General features: G+C 41.4%; 1 protein-coding gene and 1 pseudogene across 1 annotated transcript; both read right to left on the reverse strand.

Moving 5' to 3' along the window:
- Positions 1 to 646: 646 nt before the first annotated feature.
- LOC122754817 (T-box transcription factor TBX21-like) lies at positions 647 to 10,844 on the reverse strand. Its single transcript, XM_044003270.1, has 9 exons — positions 10,672 to 10,844; positions 7,786 to 8,034; positions 6,927 to 7,081; positions 5,469 to 5,590; positions 4,947 to 5,105; positions 2,864 to 2,937; positions 2,089 to 2,579; positions 1,239 to 1,303; positions 647 to 991 (listed from the first exon to the last, which is right to left on the reverse strand). The coding sequence occupies exons 1-9, from the start codon at positions 10,842 to 10,844 to the stop codon at positions 647 to 649; spliced, it is 1,833 nt and encodes a 610-aa protein (XP_043859205.1).
- An 847-nt stretch (positions 10,845 to 11,691) lies between these two features.
- LOC122725721 lies at positions 11,692 to 12,382 on the reverse strand (annotated as a pseudogene).
- Positions 12,383 to 23,807: the final 11,425 nt, after the last annotated feature.

Raw genomic sequence — 23,807 nt, forward strand, 5'->3', positions numbered from 1 at the left:
TGTGAGCAACAGTTTTTTTGAGTGCTACAAATATTCATATTAACTACAAAGGACCTAGAAAAAAAGATGCTATCCAGGGGACACGGACATGGACACATGTAATGATGGCCTTCTCTACTGTGGAGTGATAAACGAGAAAGAAAAAAATAATAATAAGTGCACAGAAAAGAATAAAAGAAAATTGGGCAGTTACGTGGCGCAGTGGATAGCGCACCGGCCCTGGAATCAGGAGTACTTGAGTTCAAATCCGGCCTCAGACACTTAACACTTACTAGCTGTGTGACCCTGGGCAAGTCACTTAACCTCAATTGCCTCACTTAAAAAAAACTGAGAAGAAAGCACAGAAAAGCAGGGTAGCTGTGAAAATAGTGTAATATTTATTACATAATTTCTCCAAAAAAAAGTAAACTGTGAAATGGAGATTCATGGTTTCATATTAAATCTTCTCTTTGTGTTGTGTTGTGTAAATGGAAATTTTTTGTCTTAAAATGCTTTTAAATAGCTAGGTGTCCTAAGGAATAAAAGAGAATCTACTTTCTCCCTCTCCTTTTCCCTTCCCGCCCCCACATTCACAGAAAAAAAAGAGATCAACAATGAGAAAAAAATCATTCAGAAGGCCCCCAAACAAGAGTCATTCCCACTTGAGTCACAGAAAGTTCCTCTCAAAGTCTTCAACCCATCTTGTGTCAAGAGAAAATTCTGCAGAAATTTCGGCCAGTAGTTGCTGATCCTTGGGACTCATCTTTCTCTGGGCTCCCATGAAAATGTCCATGGGCTCTGGGGTTACTGACTGTGGCCAGCTGCCACTGTTCATGCTGGAGTTAGTTGAGGAGAAAGTAGGCAAGGCCCCTGCAGTGTCCACAACATCCTGTCTGGGGCCAAAGGGCATGGTTGGTGAACCAAAGGAAGGAACTCCAGCATTCATGCCATTTGTGTCCAAGGGCTGGAGGTTGTTGTTGCCATGAATGGAGACCATAGGATCCTTAGAGACCTGGGGAAAGAACCCAGGCGCTAGGGGCATCCCATTCATAACTTGACAAGCACCTTCTCCTGGCCCTACTGTATAAGCACTAGAAGCATTTTCAGGGGAGATCGAAGTGGGACAGACTTCTAAAGATGTCAGGCCCCTGAAAGAAAGAGAGGAGGGAAAACAATGTAATTAGCAATAAGACATTCTCCCAGGATGCCATTTCAGATTTCCAGATCTGCTTCTTATCTAGCAAGTTTACTGCCTCTACCTGAAGCCTCAGCACCCAAAGTCCTAAGAGAAAATTGAGGAGGGGACCATCACCCAGAATACAGCCTGGTACACAAAGAAGGGAAAACAGTCCAAAGGAACTGAGCCCCTATATTTCTTCTTTCTCTAAACTTTCTCCAGGAAAAGAAAAAGGAAACCAGTAAGTGTAGAGCAATCTTCTTTTTGGAAACCTGGAGCTACCTTCTGCAAAGACCAAAGATGCAAACTTTGTCTTTTGCTCTGAGGTACTACTGGGTGTTTTAGGAAAACTCACCTCAGTTCCCTTTCTGGACCTTCCCAGGTGGGCCATCTTGTCAACTTGCCCTGCTCTCCCTGTCCCACATTCCCTACACTGCTTAGACCAGGAGAAATTCTCCCAAATTTAAGGGCTCCATTAATATGTATTTTTTACATTGGAAAGGTCCATCAAGGGAAGTGGAGTAGGAAGAGGTGTCTCAGCTTTCCCTAAAACAAAACTACAGGTTTGTTTGGCACTGAGATAAAAGGGGAATAAATGGTCAGAGCCATATAGAAAGAGGCAGAAAGAGGTCTGGAACTTGGGAAAGAAAAAAACCCAGGAGAGTAAGAACGGAATAGGAAAGATGGAAGGTAGAGAGGAACAAGAGGAAGAAAGGACAGGAAAGAAGAAGGTATGAAAAACTTTACGGGTAAGGTAAAGGGGGTGGTTGAGTGGACTGAACACCTAAGAAAGGTCGCCCAAATGTCAGAACCAAGAGAAAAACATCACTATGGCTCATGCCCTCAGCTTCCTTCCACATATTCCTACCTGGCATATTTTCTGCATCTCATTCCTGGACACATTTCATTCCCTGAATCATTAGGAGACAAACCTCTCTTCTTCAAGCCTTCTTTACCCAGTCCAGAGTTGTTAGAATGTGATGTCAAATCATAGATCCAGAGTTCTTTTTCAAGTTGATTCTCCTCTTCAGTCCTAGGGACAATGTTCACGGGCACTGGGGGTACAGACTGAAGCCATCTCCCACTGTTCTCATTGGAGTTAGATGAGGAAGAAAGGGGCCAGTACATCTGAGGGGCCACAGCATCTTGTCTGGAGTTGTGGTGGGTGGTGGGTGCAGAAGTACAAGGCAGAAAGCCTTGCTCCATGCCACTCATGCCCAAGGACGGAAGGTTGCTGCTGCTAGGAGTGGAGTCACAAGCATGGTCCAGGAGTGGCTGGGCAGCCTGGCCCAAGAGCCCAGGATTCAATGGTGCCCCCTCCTTGGCTTGACAAGAACCCTCTCCTAGCTCTGGTAGGCAGGCACCAGAACCAGTTTCAGGGGAGATTGTGGTCATGGCAGTAGATTCTACTGAGGCAAGGCACCTTGAGGAAAAGGAGATGAAAGGAAAATTGAGTCAAAAAAAGAACAATTCATTCCCTCAGAATTCCTCTCCCATCACCCATACATGGCTTCCAAGTTTCAGGCCTGCTTCTTATTCAACCAGTTTCAGGCCTCTCTGCCCACAGTCTCAGGACAGAGTCCTGGGAGAAGTTAGAAGGCAGGAGGAACTGGGTGAAGCTGAATGGGCACCAAGAGTAACACTTGGAATCTGGGGGACAAAGAAGGGAAAAAACAAAAAAAGGAGCTGAGCCCCTCCACTACTTACCTACTTTCTTCAGGATAGTAGCTTTCTCTAAAGCCTTTGGCAAAGGGATTGTAACTAATTTTGAGTTGGGAGATCTAGAGAGAAATGTAAAAGAAGGCAGTGAGTGAAGACCATTCTCTTTGGAAACTGAGCTACCCACTGAAAAGGCCAGCTTTGATTCACTGGGTGACCTTGAGCAGGCCACTCATTATCTTCATTTGTGAAATGGGGGGAAAAAGAGAACTCTGACCACTTCAAGCACTCAGCAGGAGCCAACTCAGCTAGGTCCTTTTGCCTTTGGCCCTGACTCAACCCATCTTTGTTCTTTACCTGGATTTTAGAAGGTCTTTAGACTTGGATGGAAACCTTCAAAATGAGCCTTTCCTTCAATTAGTCATTTGAAAATTAATTGCTAGCATGAAAGGGGAAGTGACAGATGTTGGAGGGAATGTGGAAAAATTGAGACCTTAATTCAATGTTGGTAGATTATGCCCAAAGAGTTATTACATTACCTACATTTGACCCAGCAATACTACTCAGGATTATTTCCCAAGATGATTAAGGAAAAAGGAAAAGAACCTACATGTTCTAAAATACTTATAACTGCTCTCTTTGTGGGGACAAAGAACTGGAAATCATAGGGATGCCTATCAGCTGGGGAATGGCTGAACAAATGGTGGTGCATATTCATGATGGAATGTTACTCTGCTATAAGAAATGATGAGTTCAATTATTTTAGAAAAGCATGGAGAAATCTCCATGGAATAATGAAGAGCAAAATATGAACCAAGAGAGCATTCTATACAGTGACATCAGTATTTTCTTTCTTTTTTTCTTTCTTTTTTTTTTTTGCAGGGCAATGAGGGTTAAGTGACTTGCGTAGGGTCACACAGCTAGTAAGTGTCAAGTGTCTGAAGCTGCACTTGAACTCAGGTCCTCCTGAATCCAGGGCTGGTGCTTTATCCACTGCACCACCTAACTGCCCCATCAGTACTTTATTTATTTATTTATTTATTTATTTAATTTTTTTGGTGAGGCAATTGGGGTTAAGTGACTTGCCCAGGGTCACACAACTAGTAAGTGTCTGAGGCCAGATTTGAACTCAGGTACTCCTGAATCCAGGCCTGGTGCTTATCCACTGCACCATCTAGCTGCCCCCAGTATTTTTTTTAAAAGGAGAACTTTGAGGGACAGCTAGGTGGTGACTGGAGTCAGGAGGACCTAAGTTCAAATCCAGCCACAGATCTTGACACTTACTAGCTGTGTGACCCTGGGCAAGTCACTTAACCCCAATTGCCTCAAAAAAGAAAAAAGAAATTAAGAACTTTGAGTAACTAAGTTATTCTATTATGAATACCCAAATTTACCACAGAGTCTATGAAGAAAGAAGGGGCTTGAATACTTATGTACATGTATGTGTATGTGTATACACGCATATTTGTACACATATATACACTGTGTATACACAAACAGAGATTTATGTCCATCTCAAAGTTTGGGTGAGAAGGGGGGGGGAGAAAAAGTTGCATGATAACTGAGTGATATATTTCTATTTGAAAAAAATAGCAAGTTATATATAGTATTTTGGCAATTTCAGGGCAATGCTCTGTTTCTATGTTACTTTGCTATGGAAATACTTGTTTTATTTCTTAAGTTCAGAATAAAATAAATAAATTTCTTGATTAAACTAATTTTAAAAGTAAATTAATTAAATTCTCTAAATCGTTAATTAAATTATTTTTAAAACTAAATTAATTGTAAAGAGGAAAAAAGAAAATTTATGGCTCTGAAGAGGCTTCACCAGCCTTCCTAAATTGTCAATGACACAAACAGGTTAAGAACTCATCATCTAGTATGAAACATCCCCTGGCCAACACTCCTTTATATTTTGTGGCTTGCTCGTAGTGAAATGCAAACACCTTGAAAGGGAGGAGAGGGCAGGAACCCTTTCACTTTCTTTTTTGTATTCCTAGAACCTCACAGGAGATTGCTGACTGATCACCTCTCTCAACAACAAATGAGTGTTGACTGATGAATCATCTCCCTCCATGCTACCCCTGTCCCCAGCCCAAGCCAAATGTTCCAGAGCAAGGGTGATTCTTACCTTACTGTTTTGATATGCAGTTACAGCAATGAATTCTGTTTCTGGGAAAATGAAGCTGTGGGTGAAGGCGGAAGGTGCTAGTCTTTCATGTTCTCCATCCCTCACCTCCTCAATAACAAGCCTCGGTTGGTATTTGTGGAGGGACTGCAATAAGATCATCTGTAACAGAAGTTATAAAGTATGAGGTGAGATGGGCATATCTTCTCTCCCCACCCACTTGGTCTCTACTAGTAGTGCCTGAGAAAGTAGAGAAGGACCATGTGTAATCTGAGATCTCCTTCCCTTAGGGTTCAGAGAAAAGAAGAGGGCCCTCCTGTAGAACAGGAAGGGTGCTCTTCCCACTCCTGGAAGTGTCAGCAATGGAAATTCCATGCTTCCTTGGTGACCTGCTCTAAGCTTTCACTTTCTACCCGGCTAACCACCAGAAAGTCCTTCTGGGCATCTTGCTTCATCCTGCTTTCCCCTCCTTTTGTGCTGGTGGATTTGGCAGGACTTGAGGGGTGAGCATAATGGGGATCTTACCTTGTTCCCATTATTGGTAACTTCCTTATTGTTAGTCATCTTGAGTTTTTCAAATGTGATCTCTTGCATCATCCAGTAGGCCCCTGTGTTAGGAGAGTCTGGGTGCATATACAGTTGATTCCCTGTAGAAAGATGAACTCTATAAATATTTTTGTACAACTAAAAGTTTGCAATTGTGTTGACTTCTTATGGGGATGAGCCAAACGGAGATATACCCAAGTCAAAGGGTCATGCGCTGTTGCATAATTTGTTTTATATAATGCCAAATGCTTTTCAGCATTCATAGGTTTGCCAACAGTGCATCAATGTAACATTTTCTCTAGAAGTCTACCTAACATTTTTTATAGTCATTTTTTTTTCTTATCTTGCCCCACCGGTGGCTGTGAAGTGTAATGTTGCTTACAAGAAATGCGTCTTTTTTTCTCAGTGGGATGGCAATGGGAAAGAAAGCAAATGTATTTGGGGGGCAGCTAGGTAGCTCAGTGGATAGAGCACTGGCCCTGGAGTCAGGAGGACCTGAGTTCAAATCCTGCCTCAGACATTTGACACTTACTAGCTGTGTGACAAGTCACTTAACCCCAATTGCCTCCCCCACCAAAAAAAGATTCTTAAAAAAATTTATTTATCTTAATTAAAAAAACAATAAAAAATAGAAAGGCAGCAGGCTAAAAATGTGAAGAGCTATACACACTTTCAGATGAGCTTATTGTAGTAGTTTTGCTCCATTGTTTAACTTTGTTGCTGGAGCCCTCTCACAGAATGGGGAGAAATATAAAGGATTGTAATGTAAAAACAAAATACATCAATAAATCTTTTCTTAGTATAAAATGCTAACTTTGTTGTTCTAGGCTAGGACCCTGAGGACCGTTGACACTGGATAGGTCCATTGAGTGACTCGGGTATAGGAGGAAGTGTCTCTGGTTTCTATGAAGCTAGGCTACAAGATGATTTGGTACTGGGTTGAGGAAGGAAGGAAACAAATTCTAGGCACTGGGCATCTTATTTGATCTTCCCAACCACCTGGTTGGTGGGGAGTATAGTTTTTCTCTTTTGATGGATGGGCAGACAGAAGTTAAGTGACTTGCCCAGGGTCAAGCAAATAAGTTTCTGAGTCTGGATTTCAACTTAGGTGGGTCTTCCTGACCTCAGGCCCGTTGCTCTCTTCCCTGAATCATCTTGCTCCCTAGGGTGAGAAGAAAATATTGACAGGTCTAGGAAGAGAAAAGCCTGGGACTTGGGGAAATAAAAAACGAAAGATCATGGGAAAGGAAGAGAAAAGATGGAGGTGGTGTGGGAAGAACAGCCAATTAAGGAGGAGTTATGAAGTACAGCATAGATGAAGAGAACATAGTTTGGGTTTGCCAGGAGAATCACAAGAGGGCACCCCAGTAATCAGATAGAAAGGCTGGCTGACCCCACCCCCAGCATCTACTCCTAGGTCAGTAAATCCTTATCTACCTGGCATGGCGTCCTCTGTTCTTTCACACTGGGACCATTTGCAATTCTGAAAACGCCAGTGGTGTTGATCAACTGGCTGTATTTCCAGAAATAGTCGGTATTGGGCAACGGGGTCCATCCCATAGATCTTGTAAACCAGGAAAGGAAACATCCGCCTGCGAAGAAAAGAAGACACAGTGAGAGAAAACTTGATTGCTGAACCCACATCCCATTCTAGGGATGGCAGTTAGGGCCAGTCAGGTCTCCGTCCTAGGTATAGGCTTTAAAAATGAGCAAACAAGGGTGGCGCAGGGCACTAGCCCTGGATTCAGGAGGACCTGAGTTCAAACCCAGCCTCGGACACTTGACACTTACTAGCTGTGTGACCCTGGTCAAGTCACTTGACCCCAATTGGCTAGCCAATAAACAAAACGTTTTCCATTTATTTCTTTGCTTGCTTTGGTATCTCCAGCATAGTCCTTGGTGCCCGGAAATCTTAGATGTGTGAAACTCCGTGCCCCACCCTGCATAGAATCATCTTATCTACTCCAGTCAAGAATCTAGGGAATTTCCCAAAGGAAATGGCAAGAATAATTAAGAATAATAATAAACCACAAAATAAAACAACCTCTTGTACAAATCGTCCAATGGCCAATGGCACCAAATTGTCATAAACCGTTGCTTAGAAAATCATCATCCACTGTCTGGCTTACGGCAGCCAACATACTCCTGGAGACAATGCATGCTATAAGGAGAAGGCGAACACTTTCTAGGAGAACCCAGATTCTGGTGAATTTAAGTAACAAGTAAGGAAGGGAGGCACAGTCGTTCCGGAGCCCCTGGACGACCCAAGGGTCTGGCCCCACAGTCGTTTACCTACCTGCCCTGCTTGTTAAGGATCATTTCAGTCTGTTCTCTATAAAACTTGAGCCACAGGGAATAGTTGTGAAGGACCACTTTCAGTTTTCCTGAGATAGAGGTCCCACTGCAGGCGTCACTGGCTTGTATGGGGATATTCATCTCGAAGCTGGCCAAGGACGGGGATCTCTGGAGATGGTTGAGGTCCAGTGTCCCGCCAGTCCCCTGGTAGCCCTGGGCTTCCTGAAATCTGGCGGGCAACCTCGGGGTCCTAGGGATGGGCGGGTTGAAGGGCTATTTCTCGGGCTGCCGCTCCGAGAGTGGTAGAGTCCTCAACATTCAGTGACTTTCAAGGTCCTAGGTTTCTTTTTATATACTCCCCTTTGCCCCGCCCCCTTTATTACCTGAGGCCCAGCCCTTGAATTCACACCTCAGGGGGTTTGGTTTGCACCTTGCTAGTCACCTCCATTTCTCTTTCTGGCCTTCAGACTATACCCAGCATTGGCAGGACTGTTACTTTATACTGCTAATAATAGGCATTTTTATCCTTACCTTAATGAAAAGAAAGGCCTTCAAGTTTTTCCATGACAAGTAAGTAGTGTTTGCAGTAGTTTTTTTTAACCTGCTTCTCTTGACATAAGACATATCCTCAGGGGGCAGCTAGGTGGTACAGTGGATAAAACACCAGCCCTGGATTCAGGAGGACCTGAGCTCAAATTTGACCTCAGACACTTACTAGCTGTGTGACCCTGGGCAAGTCACTTAACCCTCGCTGCCCCACAAAAAATAAAAAAACAAAACAAGAGATATCCTCAATCCCTAAATCCTATGAACTGTTTTCTACATACTTTCCTAGACTAAGGAGGGTAAACCTACATTTCCCATGATGCTGCCCTGTAATAGTTCATATTTATTCTTGAGGTTTTCAGGTAGTTTGTCTCAATTCTATTCTCTCAATAGAATTATTGTCTTAGAACAAGACAGGATCTTAGAGATTATCAATTACAAATCCTTCAGTTTATTTTCTCCAGTTTTAATTATATTTAGTTCGTGTTCCCTGACACCAACCCTCCCACCCACACTCCACTGAGAAAGCAAGAAAAACAAAACTCATTACTTCCAAGTATAATCAAGCAAAACAAATTCCTTTATTTGACATGTCCATAAAAATTTGCCTTAATCTACATTCTGCTTGCCCAATTGATGGCCTCTTCATCAGTTTCCAGTTCTTGGCCATCACAAAAAGAACTGCTAGGGAGGCATCTAGGTGGTGAAGTGGATAAAGCACTGTCCCTGGATTCAGGAGGACAAATTCAAATCGGCCACAGACAATTAACACTAGCTGTGTGACTGTGGGCAAGTCACTTAACTCTCATTGCCCCGCTCCCCCCAAAAAGAGCTGCTAGAAGTATTTTAATTAATGTAATTAAATCTTGTTGGTGTATACACCTAGTATTACTTAAGTCAGTTTATGCACAGTTTGATACCCTTTTCGATGTAGTACCAATTTGCTTCCCCGAATACCTGGGAATCCAGAGATCCACCAACAGAGTTTCTTTTTCTTCACTTGTTTTCCCACAGTGTTTACACCATCTTTCATTTTTCTCCAGTTCAGAGGCATACATTCCAGGTTGGTGCCTCCTGAGTGGGTGAGAAATGCGAAATGGAGTTTGTTATTGTTTAGTCCTTTTGGTTGTATCCAACTCTTGGTGACCCTTTTGAGGGGTTTTCTTGGCAAAGATACTGAAAGGGTTTGGCATTTCCTTCTCCAGCTCATTTTACAGATGAAGAAACTGAGGCAAACAGGGTTTAATGACTTGCCCAGGGTCACTGTCAGAGGCTGGATTTCAATTTACATAGTAATAACTCCAGGCAGGCCCTCTATCCACTCACCGCCTAGCTGCCCTGATAAGGACATTAGAGAGGAAGAATTTTTATTCTTTTTAATCATAAAAGTATTTTACTATTTTCCAGTTACGTGTAAAAATAGTTTTCAACATTTCTTTTTATAAGATTTCAAGTTCCAAATTTTTCTCCCTCCCTCCCTTCCCTCCCCCCTCCCCAAGACAGAAAGCAATTTGATATAGGTTATATATGTACAATCACATTAAACATATTTCTGCCTTAGTCATGTTGTGAAAGAAGAATCAGAACAAAAGGGAAAACCTCAAAAAACAAACAAAAACAAACAAAAAAAATAGAAACAGTATGGTTCAATCTGCATCCAGATTCCACTTTCTTTTTTCTGAATGTGGAGAACATTTTCCATCATGAGTTATTTGGAATTGTCTTGGATCATTGTATTGCTGAGAAGAGTTGTCTATCACAGTTGATCATCACACAATGTTGTTGTTACTGTGTACAAGGTTCTCCTAGTTCTGCTCACTTCACTCAGTATCAGTCCACTTAAGTCTTTCCAAATTTTTCTGAAATCTGCCTGCTCATCATTTCTTCCACCATAATAGTATTCCATTACATTCGTATACCACAACTTGTTCAGCCATTCCTCAATTGAGGGACATTCTCTCAATTTCCTCAATTTACGCTACCGTAGATTTATCATATGAGGCTACTGTCACTGACAAGCAGGCAGGCTCCTTGACAATCAGAGCGTCGGCGGAAAGCTTCCAGGGTTCAAGAGCTCTCTCTGATGCTCAACACGCAGTCGCAGGGGCGTCCAGACGACCCCCTCGAAAAGTGATCCTTCAGTGCTCGGTAACTAGGACCGAGGGGCAAGACCGCTAATTCTACCAGCTCTAGCCCAAGGATTGGAGGATTTGACAGCGACTGGAGAAGCAGATGCGACGGGGCAAAGGACTCCCATATCGGAGAGCTGCAAGGTGGACCGTATTCACACTTCTTAGCCCAGCCTGGTGAAGGAACAGAAAGTCCAAAGCCCTGGGATCACCCTGGGGCGGCTAGGGCTTTGAGACTGCAAGCGGCCGGAATAGTGGGCCGGGGAATAATCCCCGGAACTCTCAGATCTTTCCCAGCCTCAAACCAATTATTCCCGTCGAGGCCCGAGACACCTGCACCGGGAATGCTTTCTCCAGAAAACAGAAAGCGGTCCTCCATAACCATTCCCTGTGGCTAAAATTTTACGAAGAACAGATAGGAACGATCATTACCAATCAGGTAAATGGGAGGCTAATCCGCTGAACACTAGGGACTTCCAGGAACACACACACTCTCTCTCTCTCTCTCTCTCTCTCTCTCTCTCTCTCTCTCTCTCTCTCTCCCTCCCTCCCTCCCCCCCCCCCCCCACTTCTTTTCTTAAGCGCTGCTCAGGTTCCCGGTAAGATTGGGGTGCGGGTGGGTGAATCGCTTGGTGTCTCTTGTTAGGTCCAGTTCTTTGGGGAAGTGTGTCGGCTCTCAAGAGCTTATTGATGATTAAAAAAAAAAACTAAACAATTGTTCGTGATAATTTTGTGCCTGAGGCACTTTTGCCATAGTGCAAGTGATTACTTGGGCCACTTCTTGGTGAAAGTAAAACTCCCTGAACAATTTATGTAAATGGTTAAGATTAAATCAGTGCCGGGTAGGACTCGGAATTCACACGTCTTAAATTCTAGTTCTCCAGGATAGGGATGTGGGAAAGTCATACCTCTGACACTTTAGGACCAGAAGCAATGCATTTTCCTGCTCCTTAGAATATTGCTCATCTCCATCAGAAGATGAAACGAGATGACTTTTCATATCCCTTCTATTGCTCAGATTCTATGGTCCTCGAGGGAGATAAATTGATAATTAATTTACGAAATTGTGAAATTCGGAAGCCCCCCCGCCAAGTTCTTTTGGGTTTGGGGGAAGGATCCCAACGGCAGTGGGAAGTGAGGCTGTAGTCACACTTTTTTTTTTTTTTGAGAGACAGCAAACGGAACTGTTTTATTGCAGAACCTTGAGAAGCTGGTGGACCAGATGCCAATTGTGAGGTCTTTGCCGAAGGCTCTTTCTGGAGAGAGCCCAGAGTCCAGGGCTGTTCCTGTGCGGGCTCCGGCTTCAGAGCTGGGACAGAAGGTTGGGGGCGAGGCTGCAGGAGAGGCCTGTGCCATCTGGCTCCACATTGAGAGCTTTCACAACACTATCCTGCACCACCATGGAGAACCTCTCAGACGATGATTCCCAAACAGGGGCACAAGGGAGTCATCCAGTAGCAGCCCAGTTGCCTTCCCGAAGGCCCCTGTAGGGTCAGCCAGCAGCTGAACCTTGCCCAAAGCTTTTTGTGAGTGGCCTCATTCACTGACCACAAAGACATCATTGACACTGAGGCAGGCCACCACCTGGGCCCCCTTGGACTTCAGAGCATCAGCCTGCTCCACAAATCCAGGAAGATGGGTCTTGGAACAGCCCGGCATGAAAGCTCCGGGGACTCAGAAGAGCACCCCCTTCTTGCCTTTGAACAGCTCTGCCAGGTTCACCTTCTTGCCCGGGTCTCCCTCAAATACCTCCACAGATGGAAGGGCATCGCCCACCTTGATCGGGGCCATGGCTACAGGGCTGCTGCGCAGGGTCCGAACCGACGCGGCAGGGAGGCTCTGGACTACAGTGGCAGCTCCCGAGAGCCCTTTAAGTGCGGGACCAGTGCCCCGCCTGAGGGCGAGCAGCCCCGCCAGCCCCATCCTGTAATCACACTTTTAATAAGGCACAGAGGATGTGGAAAAGAACAAAGAAAATATACTGACAAGCAGCAAAAAGATGGGGTGGGGACAAGATTTGAGATGGTGAAGAAAGGCATGTAGTGATGGGAAGAGGCACAATACTTATATAACCGTGGAACAGATGGAGATGGATAAATAAATGCTGGGGGGCGGGGGTAAGGGTGGAAATGGGAAAAAGTTTAAGGCATTTTGGGGGGTGGGGCAATGAGGGTTGAGTGACTTGCCCAGGGTCACACAGTAGTGTCAAGTGTCTGAGGTCGGATTTGGACTCTGGTCCTCCTGAATCCAGGGCTGGTGCTTTATCCACTGCACCACCTAGCTGCCCCCTTAAGACATTATTTTAATACTTTTTTTGGGGGGGAAACAGACTAACTCTTGTCTGTATCACTTTGGGGTTAGTTCATGAACATATCCAGATCATTTCAAGGTTATCATCTCAAAGTTATTAGTACCATTTGGTGATCTGCTGGTCCGACCAGATGTCTGGAATTTGTCTAAGATTAATGGATCATAGGCCCCAAAATCTTGACAGCAGAGTCTAGATGTTTTCCCCTGATTCTACATATTAACAAGATATGATTTTTAGGTAATATATAATACAATGTGTAAATTATGCTACTTTGATTTTTCGGGAGGGTTTGTATGTGACTTCTAGGTTTCCCTTTGCAATCTTACTCTCTGTTATTGGTGCTTTATGCTGGCTACTTATAAACTTACTACACTGGCCAGAAAGGGGTGGTGGTGAGGGAGACCAGAACAAGATACAATTTTTAACACAGGAGTTTAGTTTTCTCTCCGCAGCTATGGACAGCGTGCTGGGCCTGGACTCAGGAAGACTTATCTTCATGAGTTCAACTCTAGCTTCAGACAGACACTTACTAGCTGTGTGACCCTGGGCATGTCACTTAACCTGTTTGCCTCAGTTTCCTCATCTGTAAAATGAGAAGGAAATGGCAAAACTCCAAATGACATCTCAAAGAGTCTGACACAGCTGAACAGCAACTTAGCTTTCTCTAGGTGAAAGTGTTTGTTGAATTGAATAAAGAGCATTCCTTAGTTGTTTGTAGGTAATTTTGTCTCTGTGAAGGTTTGTATGTGCATGTTTACCTACTTGTGTGTTCATTTTTGGTCTGTTGAAGGGAAAGAGTATAGACCTGGATTTGAGTCCCACCTCTGTCACATGACCTCAGCAGCATATGAACCACAATTCAATCTCTTCTATGTAAATTCCTTAGAGTGGTGGGAAGAAGGTTGAATTTGAGAGCCTGAAAGGACTTTAGAGATCCTCTAATTAAATTCCTTCATTTTGGGCAGCTAGGTGGCACAGTGGATAGAGAACCGGCCCTGGATTCAGGAGGACCTGAGTTCAAATCCGACCTCAGACACTTGACAACTCACTAGCTGTGTGACCCTGGGCAAGTCACTTAACCCCAATTGCCTCACCAAAAACAAACAAATAAACAAAGTAGCATAATTTTGCAGATGAGGAAGAGGTGGATATGAGAATGAATATGTGATATGAAAGTACCCCATTAAACAACATGCCAAAATTTATTCATAACCCAGGAAGTTACCAAAAGGCCTATCTATAAAGCAATTAATACCATGGTGCCATATATAGAATGAATATAGTAATGGTAGAAAGCCTAGTCTAAAGGATGAGATGATGAATGTTCCAATCCTGGCAAATCAATCTTAATTATGGGGGTTTATGGAAATTGCCATTCTAAACAAGGCTATTGATATCTTTGAAGAAGAAAAAAGAAACAGGAGGAAAGCCTTAGAGTTTCAAATCTTTCTAAAGAGATAAGGCAGAAGCAGATCTCTTCCTGTTTGAAGAAATTTATTGTCTTTGTAAGTTGGTTGGTTGTTGTCCTTTGTACCCAAAGAGGACCCAAATGATAGCACTATGTTGGGGTTAATATTTGGTGTGTCTGACTGTGGGTGATCAGACCAACAAGAGCTCAGAAGGCTCTACCACAGGTCGGACACAAGTATTCTGTTTGAACATTTGGGATGGATATGAGTCTAAATTTGTACATCTCACTTTTCTTTTGAGCTACTGCAATTTCGCTTTGCTTATAAAGCACAATGCCTTCTTTGATGTAGGCACACCATGCTGAGACATTCTGTGCCAATGTCTCCCATGTCTCACAATCGGTTCCAAAGTTCTTCAGAGAGACCTTGAAAGTGTCATTGTATCACTTCTTCTGACCTCCGTGTGACTTCTTGCCTTGTGTATGTGCTCTGAAAAAAATAGTCTTTTAGGTAAATATTTGTTTAGCATTCAAACAATGTGGCCAGCCCATCCGAGTTGCAGTCTCTGCAGTAGAGTTTGAATGATTGGCAGGTAAACTGGAGAGAGGAACTCAGCGTCCAGGACCTTAACTTGCTAAGCAATCTTCAGAATCTTCCTAAGACAATTCAAACAGAAGTGATTCAATTGTCTGGCATGACACTAGTAGATTATCCAGGTTTCACAGGAATACAACAATGAGGTCAGCGCAATGGACCTTCAGTATGGTAGGCAGCCTAATACCTTTTCTCCTCCACTCTTTCTTTTGGAGCCTCCCAAATGCTGAGCTAGCTTTGGCAATGCAAGCTTCAACCTTATCATCAATGTGGACATGCCTGGAAAGTAGACTCCAAAGTAAGTGAACTTATCCACAGCATTAAATTAAAAAAAACAAAAACAAAAACAAAAAACTTTGACATCTTTGTCTTATTCCTCCTTTTTGAAGATGTGTGTGTGTGTGTGTGTGTGTGTGTGTGTATTCCTCATATCTTCTTGAAGGAATGAGATGCTTTAAAGACCTAATCTTATATGTGAATGTAACTATTAGCAAGGGGATGGCAAGCCTAAGAACTCATTTACCTAGCTCCATGGGATATAAAGTTAACCACAAATAACAGATTAAGAATAATAAATTCACATGGGGACAGCTAGGTGGTGAAGTGGAGTTCAAATCTAGCTTCAGACACTTGATGCTTACTAGCTGTGTGACCCTGGGCAAGTCACTTAACCCTCATCACCCTGCAAAAAAAAAAAAAAGAATAAGTTCTTTCATACTAGCATCCTATTATAATAAATCAGATGTTTTAGCATTAATCTATCAATTAATAGATTTAGTATTGCAGTGATAAAAACTTCCATTTTTAGCCGCCTTGATTTTATAAATTTGCTATGAAAGGAAACTGCCCTTTGGTCATAGTTCCAAATTGTTCTCCAGAATAGTTGGATCTTTTCACGACTCCACCAACAGTGGACTAGTGTACCAGCTTTCCCACATCCCCTCCAACATCCAATATTTTCCATTTTTGTTATATTTGTCACTCTGGTAGGTGTGAGGTAATTCCTCAGAGTCATTTTAATTTGCCTTTCTTGTGATCAATAGTGATCTAGAGCATTTTTTCATGTGATTATAGATAGCTTTGATTTTTGTCTGAAAACTGCCTGTTCATATCCTTTGACCATTTATGAATTGGGGAATGACTTGTATTTTTATAAATTTGTCTCAATTCTCTATATAGTTGATAAATAAGGCCTTTATCAGAGATATTTATTTCAAATAATTCTTTCCCAGTTTTCTGCTTCCCTTGTAATCTTGGTTACATTAGTTTTGTTTGTGCAAAAGCTTTTTAATTTAAATAATCAAAATTAGCTATTTTACATTTTGTTTTATTCCCTATACCTTCTTTGGTCCTAAATTCTTCCTCTGTCCACAAATCTGACAGATAAACTATTCTATATTCATTTAATTTGCTTATGGTCTCATCCTTTATATGTAAATCATGTATCATTTTGACCTTATTTTAGTATATGTTGTGAGATGTTGGTATATACCTAGTTTCTGCCATATTGTTTTCCAGTTTTCCCACCAGTTTTTGTCAAATAATGAGTTTTTGTTCCAAAAGCTTGGATTTGGGGGTTTATCATATACTAGATTACTATAGTCATTTACTACAGTGTAATTTCTAAATGTTTTAAAGTACTTGAGTACCCAAGATGGGCAGGAGTGGGGGAAAGGGTTAAATATATTTTAACAGGGAGGAAATCTCATGGGAGCCACAGGTGCAGCAATGGAGAAACCAGTTTGGACCTGCTTCATCTTTTTTGGACATCCTTCTGATGTCTGCATTCAACATTTTGTTTTTAACTGGTTTTGATAGTCTTCTCAACTGGTGTTGATCACCCTTAGGTAATTCATAGCTCTAGGATCAGGCAAGGCCAGCAGCTGCATTCAACATTCCTCTTTCTTGGTCAATACAAATTATGCCATTGACCAAGTGAGACACTGAGGAGTTCAGTGAGCTGCTGGACCATGACAGTATCAGTGACACAGACCCCAACACAAGTAGGCACATGTAGACAACAGTTAATTCTCCTCCAAAAGGAACAAGGTATAAACAAAGAGAGAGTAGTCTGGGGTGTGGGGTGGAGATGGGAAGGGATCTGACTCACCAGGATATAATAAGACCTAAAGGTATTAAACACTTTATCAAGGGTTGTTGGGGGTTTTTTGGCTTTTGTTTTTGGTTTGGGGTCGTTTTGTTTTGTTTTTACCTATGAGGGATTCCAATTTTACTACCACAGAATGCGAGAGCTAGAAAGGACCTTGGGGACCATTTAGCCTAACACCTATGAGGAATGGGAATAGTGTGAGGGAAAGAAGAAAAGAGATCGATCAACTTGTTGACAGGAGCTGTTGGAAGCAGTCCCCTTCAGCAAGGGCTTTACAAAGAACAACAGTGCATGAGGAAGAAGTAAAAGGAAAGTGTAACTTGCTCCTCCTATCCATTTCAGCAGTCTATCATATTTCTGATTCTGAAGTCTCATGCAGCTGTCTGGTTTCTCAAGATATTTCTTACTTTAGGCATCTGGTCTTCTGGAAGTCTCCCCTTCTAGGCATTCTGGAATAGGTAGGTGCTCAGGGCAACTTCTAGCAGATCTGCTTCTTTGGTTCAAGTCACTTGTATAGACCCCATTTCTGTTAAAAATTTCTCGTAGAATAAATCACAATACCATTTTAAGTTTGCTTTGCTAATAAGTAGGTCATGTGGTGAGAATTAGCTCAAACCCTATACCTCTAATAAGAACATTAAATTGGGAACTTCTAGACCAGAGAATTTATATTTTCCCATACTTCTTCCTGGTCCTATTCTTATTTAAACCAGATATTTGATTTAAGCACAGCCAACAATAGGCTGAAGGGAGAATCTAAAAGAATCTATGAGAATCTGACTTCTGGATATGAATCTGAGATTTACCAAATAGTTATTTAAGCTACATTCCTCACCTCAGCACAGTGCCTTAGAAAGAATAAGAATGTGTGGGCTTTGTCTGGCATTTGGCACTTCATATTTTCCATGAAAATATTTGAATGATTTGGCAGCACTCTTACTGTTATATAAACTTTATTTTAAAAAGCATCTTGTGTCATCTATGTGACAATGAATAGCCGGAAAATGTACATATGATTTTTCAAGGTGGCAAGTCTACAACCAAATTCTCAAAAGGAACAGATGACTCTTTTGTGTTTTATATATATATATATGCATATATGCATATATATATGCATATATGTTTGCATATATACATATACATATATATATACATGAAAAATTGAACCCCACTATCTAGCATAGTACTTTACATATGCTAGATTTTAAATTACTGCATGGCACTCAATGAAGAATTTACTAATCCATGCTCTCAGCAACAAGAGGCATATAGTATTTTGTTTGTTTGTTTGTTTTTGTTTTTGTTTTTGTAGGGCAATGGGGGTTAAGTGACTTGCCCAGGGTCACACAGCTAGTAAGTGTCAAGTGTCTGAGGTCGGATTTGAACTCAGGTACTCCTGAATCCAGGACTGGTGCTTTATCCACTGCGCCACCTAGCTGCCCCGGCATATAGTATTAATGGACTGATTGAAATGTCTTCGTGGCCTTTAAATCATTTGGGATTAGTGCATGGAGTGGTGGTGAAAGTTAACCTCATTCACTATTTTGATTTAACTAAATGGATAATATGCTTTTAGCAACGTCTTTTTACATTTTCATCGGACCTTAATTGTAACAGTAATCATCAGAAATTTCTTGAGCAGGTATACATACTACCAGGGCTGCTTAAGTATTTCAGTATTGGAGTAGACTTAGAGACATTTAATTACCTTTCAGAGAGAAAAGAAAAAATAGAGATAGAAAGAACCTTACTAAGGCTGGATCTGACATAACTCATACTTGGTATGTAAATACAGTTTGCCTAAAAATACCATAATAGTGGCATAGTTAAGATAACATTTAAAAAGTAGATAGACAAAAGCTAAAGACAGAGCACAGCTTACCAAAATTCCTAAACCTGGCAAAGAAATAAAATAACCTTAATGGAAAGAAAAAGGTTAAAATAGTATAACCATTCTTTAAAACAAAAACACCAGAAAGTAATAAAACAAATTCTGCTTGAATATCCTACTATGAAATGAAGAAAAAAAACTTCTACACTTTTCTGCCATTCTAAGAACAGAACCCAAGACACTTAATTTATAATACTCTTTCATACCTATTACTTTAAAATTTTGTCTTTAATAAAAGATATTGTGTTTTACCAAAGTGCTCACTCTAGCACATATAAATGAAAATGTATCTAATAAACAGACAGAGTCATCATCATATTTGAATGCCCAGAGCACGAAAACTCAAAATGTCTGCAAAGATTACAGGAAAAAAGGTTTGTGAGAGATTATCAATGATCAATCTTTTTATTAATGATTTGGTAGCCATAATTAATATGATTATTACTCAGAAATTAATGTCTTTCTAACTTTTGTCACAGTTTTGGCCACCCACAGAAGGGACCAGAGCTCTACATCTCAGATTCTTTTGGGGGGGGGGCAATGGGGGTTAAGTGACTTGCCCAGGGTCACACAGCTAGTGTCAAGTGTGTGAGGCTGGATTTGAACTCAGGTCCTCCTGAATCCAGGGCCGGTGCTTTATCCACTGCTCCACCTAGCCACCCCCTTCTTTTTTTTTAATAAACATTTTAATTTAAAGTTCCTCAAATTCTTGGGGTTTTTTGTTTTGTTTTGAGGGGCAATGAGGGTTAAGTGACCCAGGGTCACACAGCTAGCAAGTGTCACGTGTCTGAGGCCGGACTTGAACTCAGGTCCTCCTGAATCCAGGGCCAGTGCTTTATCCACTGTGCTACCTAGCTGCCCCCTAAAGTTCCTCAGATTCTTAACAAAAAACTCCCCTTTCTTTTAAGGACCCAAGTAGAGAATTTCTCCACAAAGGGAAAGCCTTCCTTTAGGACTCTGCCTGTGATATGTAGGGTCATCAGAAAGAGGGGAAGGAAGGAAATCCATTTTAGCCAAAGGAGATGTCCCTCACATCTAGAATGTATACTAGTACCCCTGCTTTAGAAAATCCTTCCTTAAGGGTTAAGCTCAGATACCTCCTCCTCCAAGAAGTCTTTCCTGATACTCCAAATTGTTAGTCTGCCTTTCCTAATTACCTTGTATTTGTTTTGTCCCTTTATATTTATATATACTTACATATTAGCTTCTCTCCATATTGGAGCTTTGCACACAAAAGGATTGTTTCATCCTTTGTGCTCAAATATACTGTCTAGCATAAATGACAGGATCATAAGGAATGCAGGCAGATTAATTTTCCTGTACCTACAATGTGTATAGGGAAATAAGGAATAATAAACTCCTATACTCTTTCATTTGGTGATCTCATCAGCTCCCATAGATTCAATCATCACTATGTTGCTTATCCAGTCCTCTTGAGAAACATCTCCAACTGCTTATTAGAAATCTTATACTGGATGTCCTGTAGACATCTTAAACTTGACATGTCTAAAACAGGAAGTCTGATTGTGAAAAGTTTTAAAGACCAAGCTGAAGAGTCTGTACTTGATTGTAGGGGCCAGAGGGACTTCTGGAGCTTCTTCAGTGGGGGAGGAGCCTAGTTAGATTTGGGATTTTGACATATAACTTTGGCCACTGTGTGGGTAATGGATTTGAAAAGGGAGAATTGAGGCATGGTAACTAATTAGAAGGCTATTGCTAATAGTCCATGTGAGGTGCTGATGGTATGAACTAAGGTGATGACTTTGTGAGTAGAGAGAATGGGAGGTATTGTGGAGGTAGATATGACCATACTTGGCAACTGGTGGAGAGTGAGAGTGAGAAATCAAGGATGGATCCAAGATTGCAAACCTAGATAAGTGGTAGGTTAGTCATGCTTTCCCAAAGTAAGGAAGTTAGGAAACAGACTGAGTGGGGGCAGGAGGCAAAGTAAAAACATTGAATTCCATTTTGGAGAGGTTAAGTTTGAGATATCTATCATTCATCTAGTTCAAAATGTACATAGTAATACAAGTAGTACAGTAATACAAATAATACAGTAGATAGTAATACAAAAGTAGAGGTAAGGAGACTAGGCCTGGTTGTATAAATTTATTGGTGTCACACACTGAGATGAGAAATGAACCCATCATAGTTGATGATACCACCCTCAATAGAATTAGAATGAGAAATTTAATTCAAAATAATTATAAAATACATAAACTATTAGAGAACCCATTTAGTACAACATACTTATCATCTAAAAAACAAAACCCTTTATAGAAATTCAGGAATATTTAAGTAATTAGAGATGTACTTGTTTCTCATGGTTGGGAAGTGACAATTCAATTAAAAATTAAGATATTTTCTGGGGTAAAGTATCTTACATAAAAGAAGCAAGAAAAAGCTTATGGAGTGGAGGAGGTGTGGGGGAGTGAGTGAGCCTTACTCTCATCAGAATTATCTCAAAGAGGGAATAACATACACACTCAATTGGGTATAGTAATATATTTTGCCCAGAAGGAAAGTGGGAGGGGAAGGGGATGAGGGGGGAGGGGTGAAGGAAGGGAGGGCATATTGGGGGAGAGTGCAGTCAGAAGCAAAACACTTTTGAGGAGGAGTAGGGTGAAAGAAGATGGAAAATAGAGTAAATATCACGGGGAGGGAATAGGATAGAGGGAAATAGAGTTAGCAATAGTAACTATGAAAAAAATTGAAGCAAGTTTATCTGATAGGCCTCAATTCTCAAACACAGAGAACTGAGTCAAAGTTGTTCAAATGAGAGCCATTCCCCAATTGATAGATGACCAAAAGACATGAAGTTTTCAGATGAAATAATCAAAGCCACCAATTGCCATATGGAAAAAAATGCTCTAATTCACTATTGATTGGAGAGATTCAGGTCAAAACAATTCTGGGTACTACCTCATACCTATTGGATTGGATAATAGGACAGTAGAGGAAAATGACAAATGTTGTGGGGGATATGGGGAAAATGAGACATTAATACACTATTTTTTTTTTTGCAGGCAATGGGGGTTAAGTGACTTGCCCAGGGTCACACAGCTAGTAAGTGTCAAGTATCTGAGGCCGGATTTGAACTCAGGTACTCCTGAATCCAGGACCGGTGCTTTAACCACTGTGCCATCTAGCTGCCCCCATTAATACACTCTTGGCAAAGTTGTGTGATGGGTAAAACTAAATCACCTTACCTGCCCCCCAGTGTGGGGGAAGCTAGCTAGGATTACTTATAAATCAGAAGCTTTAGCAACAGTTTAGGCATTAAGCATTTATTAAAGTATATTAGAAGTTGGCAAAGAAAGAACACATATCTCTGAAAGAATAGAAAAACCTAGCTAAGGTCTACATGGGAGAGAGAGAAAAAAACCCACGTCCACCTAGCAGAGCATGCTACCAAGAGGAAGAAGCTAAGTCTTCTTGAGTGGAAGCTTCCTGAGCGACAGGAAGGGAGGCCATCCCCACACACAGCTCCAAGCTAATTGGCTGATAGCATTCAAGTCCATTTTTGATAGACATGACTTGAAAGCTGTCCATAAACTGTGAGGTAACTTCCGGACGCTGAATTGACCTTGAAAAGGTCACCCCGTGCTTTCTCAACAGAGGGCCCCTGGTAATAATATTCTCACAGTTGTAAACTGATTCAAACATTCTGTAGAGCAATTTGGTACTATGGCCAAAGGGCTATAAAATCATGGATACTCTTCAACCTAGCAATATCACTACTAGGTTGGTATCTTAAAAGAGATTTTTTAAAAAGTTGAATTCGAAATTGGGATGATGTCCATCAATTGGGGAATGGCTGAACAAATTGTGGGATGAGATTAGGATGGAACAAACACTATTGTGCTGTAAGAAATGATGAGCAGGATTCTATCAGAAAAACCTGGAGAGACATACATGAGCTAATCAAAGTGAAATGTACTGTATACAAAATAACAGCAATATTGTAAGATGATCTGCTGTGAATAACTTGATTATTTTCAGCAATGCAATGATCCAAAACAGCTCTAAAAGACTTATGAGGACTTATAAAGCACCGGCCCTGAATTCAGGAGTATCTGAGTTCAAATACGGCCTCAGACACTTGACACTTAGTAGCTGTGTGACCCTGGGCAAGTCACTTAACCCCTCATTGCCTTGCAAAAAAAAAAAAGGACTTATGAAAAGTGCAATCTATCTACAGAGAAAGAACTGATGATACCTGAATAGATTGACGTATAATTTTTGTTGTTATTTCCTTTTTTTAAAGTTTTGTTGTTTGAACACAGTCACAGAAATATTGTGTGATGAACAATGGTGATAGACTTGGTTCTTCTCAGCAGTGCAACAATCCAAAACTGTTTCAAAGAACTCATGATAGAAAATGTTCTTAACATGCAGAAAAAAGAACTGTGAATTATGAATGCAGATTGAACCATATTGTTTCTACTTTTGGACTGTTTTTCCCCTTCTTTTTTGAGGTTTTTCCCTTGTGCTCTGATTCATCTTTCACAAGATGACTAATGTAGAAATATGTTTAATGTGATTGTACATATACAACCTATATCAGACTGCTTTCCACCTTGGGGAGAAGGGAAGGAAAGGAGGATTGGAGAAAAAATTTGGAACTAAAAATCCTGTGAAAACAAATATTTCTGGATCTGTAATCAGGAAGACCTTAGTTCAAATATATTTTCAGAAACTTACTAGTTGTGTGAAGTTGGATAAGCACTTCTGTTTGTCTCAGATTGTTTGACTGAGTGGAACATGATAGGAATGGTATTTATCATGGTTCACCTCTCACTCACCCTTTCTCAATATGGGTTAGGTAAAATTCGACAGTAATGCTCCATAGAATTAATTTGCCTCTGCAGAGGCAAGGGATCAAGTATGGGGGTGCAGGGTGGGGGAAGGGGATTAGAGCTGGAGAAGTGGTGGAGCAAGGATCCAATGGATTCCTCCTGAGCCAAATGACCCTGACCCAGCATGGATAAAGAATAGAGACCTGCCTCCTACCTCTCCCCTCTGTCCCACTC

This window comes from Dromiciops gliroides, chromosome 4 (genome assembly GCF_019393635.1).
Source record: "Dromiciops gliroides isolate mDroGli1 chromosome 4, mDroGli1.pri, whole genome shotgun sequence".
Classification (NCBI taxonomy): domain Eukaryota; kingdom Metazoa; phylum Chordata; class Mammalia; order Microbiotheria; family Microbiotheriidae; genus Dromiciops; species Dromiciops gliroides.